This window comes from Perna viridis, chromosome 6, assembly GCF_037379345.1.
Source record: "Perna viridis isolate PV_CMFRI_1.1 ecotype Kerala chromosome 6, ASM3737934v1, whole genome shotgun sequence".
Taxonomy (NCBI): domain Eukaryota; kingdom Metazoa; phylum Mollusca; class Bivalvia; order Mytilida; family Mytilidae; genus Perna; species Perna viridis.
In genome coordinates, this window is record NC_142450.1 from 9,996,535 (window position 1) to 10,000,000 (window position 3,466).

The following is a 3,466-nucleotide window of genomic DNA, read 5'->3' on the forward strand; positions in this document are numbered from 1 at the left end:
TAAATCATTCGGATGTCTTTTGAGTCTACCTCGATAATAGTCGATAAAACTGGAGACATAAAAATATACTTTATTGTGTTTCAACTCAAAAGAGTTCCTTCACTTTCACAATGCCACATGTGGTAGAGAATCCTGCACCAAAACTTTCACTTGAAGAATTTAGGGAATCACATGGACCCCAGCTTATATCATCAGGTGTGCCAGAAATATTTTGGCCGATTCTCCATGAGAAACTAACCAATGAGGTATTTAATTCCATGACTGACTTGCACTGCTAGTAGTATTAGTATGCAGTCAGATGAACAAAATTTTAATCAGTTGGCCTTTGGCTTTATGTTCAACTATTCAAGATTACTTTTGAAAGGGATTTGGGGCTATATTTCCTTTCATTTTTTCTTTGGCCCATACATTTTTGAATAAGGGGGTTGACAGGCCCTTCAAACTGGCCATATAATGGCATATTATTAAAAACAATGCAGTGTACCGGAGACATTAGTATACAAATATACAAATACAGATATAAAAATATACAAGAGGTTTGCAACTAATTGAAATTGATGCTAAATTTATTAAACTTATAAATTAAATGATCACAGAGGATTCTACTTATATAATGTTTTTTTTTTGGTTTCAAATGAATAAGTACTGTAATATGGTAAGACACTCATTTTACTGGACATATCATTATATACCTCTGTCTGTCTGTCTGTGTGTCCATCCTTCACACTGAACACAATAATTAAAAAAACCCTGCCTACAATTTTTTTTTAATGAAACTTTGGTGATTTGTTTATTTCTATTGATTTAAGCTCCTTTCAAATTTGATTGTGCTGTTTTTATTACTATATTCTTTACCAAAATTAGTCATATATGTAGTTAGATATATAATGTAAGGCTGGTATTGAATCATTTAAAGCTTTGTGTTAACTTATTTTAGGTATTTGATGCTGGAAACATATTCAAGATTTTGTGTTATATGGATGATGATGACAATGTACAGTGGAAAGTTGTAACAGGGGGAGAAATTTCTTGTCAAGATCCTAATCAGTAAGTATCAATGGAAACAAGAGGGGAGATTTCTTGTCTGGATTCTAATCAGTTAGTGACCATGGAATCAGGAGGAAATATTTCTTGTGAATATCCTAATCAATAAGTAACCATGGAATCAGGAGAATATATTTCTTGTGTGGATCCTAATCAGTAAGTACCAGAAAACAATATTATCACAAAAGTTAAATGGATGTTCAGATAAGTCAAAGATCAGATATCTTTGAAAGGGGGATTTTATGAATTTTAAATGCAAACTACTGTCATCTGGGCAAGTTAGATTATTATCTACTTGTCTAACACATGACAAGTTTTACAAAAAAATGTATTGTCCCTTAGCTGAAAACATACTTGTTTTGTCGTCTCCAATATAACTTACTTTGCTATGTAGGTAGGTATGCAAACTTTATGAATATATGATCTCTGTTAGTAATTACTATTTTTATGGAGGTTTTATGATGGTGCATTTGTTGTGTTACCCCATATCTGTTCCTTTTTCTGTTAACATAAACTGAAATAACCTTGTATAAACTTTTTAAAAAGCTATCTTCACTGAATGAGAACAGTTCAGTTATAAAGTTGCTAATGAATTTGATGTATCGGATACTCACCTCAAAATTTTGCTGGACTCCAGTCCCCAGTTATATTTGTGAATCTGCTTCATATGCCAGTAGTTGACATACAGATCTTTATTTTTGCAGGATCTACTTGATAGACCATGCCTGGACATACCAGGTTAAAGAGGCACGTCTCCAGTTACAAATGGTTCCTGGTCTGATGGATAGAATGGCTGCTTTGATGAGGGTCGATACAGAACTAGAAAAAGAACAAATTATTGATAATATACTCACTGAGATGTGGAAGTAAGAATCTTTACTCAGCTAAAATATCATAAAAGAATTAAATCACATTTTATATTGATAATGCTAAAATCCCAACGATATGAAATAACTATTTATGAAGTTTGTAAGTTAAATTTCTTCTTGATTTTAATAATATTTAGCTATATGTATTAGGGTACATATACAAAAATGTTTTGTTTAAAAACAACCACCTTGGTGTTCTATTGTAGATTGTGGGTTTGAGTCCCAGCTGTGTAACAACAAAAACTTTTAAATTGGTAGATTTTGCACTGGTTGGCTTATAGTCTGAGTAAGGTAGTAGGCCTAACTGCAGTCCGTTCCTTCAGTTAGCTAGTACAATAAAAATCTGATTCAGCATGTCAGACTAGTACAAAGCAGGGTCTGTTTGATTGGTCAAACATTTTTGTCCTGAAATGCATGAAATATTTCCCCCCCAAAAAAATCACAGACAATCAATCAATCTATAAAAATGCAATTATCAGGAGGAGATGCCCTATTGTGATCACTTCATCTAAAGCTAACTTGTATCATTACAGTGTACAGTCAGAATTCTTGAAAACCAGTCAAAAGTAAACTTGTTTTATTTTTAGTTGTTTTACTTAGATACCTAGCTTGTGTACTTAGACCTGCAAGTCCAAATGTTGAGTAATTAAAGACTATATATAAATTATCACTCTTTTGAAATGAAAGGTCTGCAATATTTGTTCCTTTTAGAGTAGATATGAACTGGTTTGAGATCTTTTTTTTTTTTTTTTCAACTTTCATATATCAGACTATCCAAGGTAAATTTTGATATTAAAATATGAGAACAGTACTAGTATATGTATGGTTTTTTTTTCAAAGCAATTGTCATTGATAAATTGATTTTTTTTTGTTATTTAAGATATAACCAGACCTACAGCTTCGGACATTTTGATCGGGTAAGATACTTATTTTACTGAAATTTTTTCTTTGAATGAATACTGGTAGTGAGACTTTCTTCCTTCAGTATTGTAAAGATATTGCTAAATTGGGACTTCAAAAAAATTATGAATAATTATTAATTATATTACTTTATCACATAAAGTTGACTTGAAGGAAAGCAATTTTGATAGGATTATATGTAAGTACATGTACCTATGAGTAGAAATTACACTATCCATTATGCCATTCAGTGGTTGGGAATGAAATGGTATTAAAATCAAACTGTTTCTCAGATAATTAAAAGGGGCTACTTTGGTTAAAATGGAGTTGGACAAATATAGAGCTGCTTATCCACTTCCTGGCAACCAAAGATTCTTAAAGTATTTTTTTTCTGTTTTTGTCTTCATAGGGGACAGATGAATCAATGCCATTCTGGTATATAATGGATGAATTTGGCAGTAGGATTCAGCACTCAAGTTCACCCTCATTCAGAACTATACCATTTTATTATGCACCCCTAAGAATATCATTCACATTGTTGTTTCCAGTACAAGATGTGGAAGAAGGAGGTGATGTATGAAGATTTTAACGTTGTACTTCAGCATACCTGTTAGCCTTTGGAACAGTTTGTGTGGGAGATTTGTCTCATGTAG

At 32.1% G+C, this 3,466-nt stretch overlaps 1 protein-coding gene across 1 annotated transcript in view; it reads left to right on the top strand.

Moving 5' to 3' along the window:
- Positions 1 to 85: 85 nt before the first annotated feature.
- Positions 86 to 3,466, top strand: part of LOC148613584 (tubulin--tyrosine ligase-like protein 12) — a 12,190-nt gene continuing 8,809 nt past the window's right edge. The window contains exons 1-5 of the mRNA XM_088587001.1: positions 86 to 245; positions 938 to 1,047; positions 1,749 to 1,910; positions 2,794 to 2,830; positions 3,223 to 3,382. Of these exons, the coding sequence (XP_088443127.1) occupies positions 111 to 245; positions 938 to 1,047; positions 1,749 to 1,910; positions 2,794 to 2,830; positions 3,223 to 3,382 (604 nt within the window). The 5' untranslated portion in view covers positions 86 to 110. The remainder of the gene's footprint in view (positions 246 to 937; positions 1,048 to 1,748; positions 1,911 to 2,793; positions 2,831 to 3,222; positions 3,383 to 3,466) is intronic.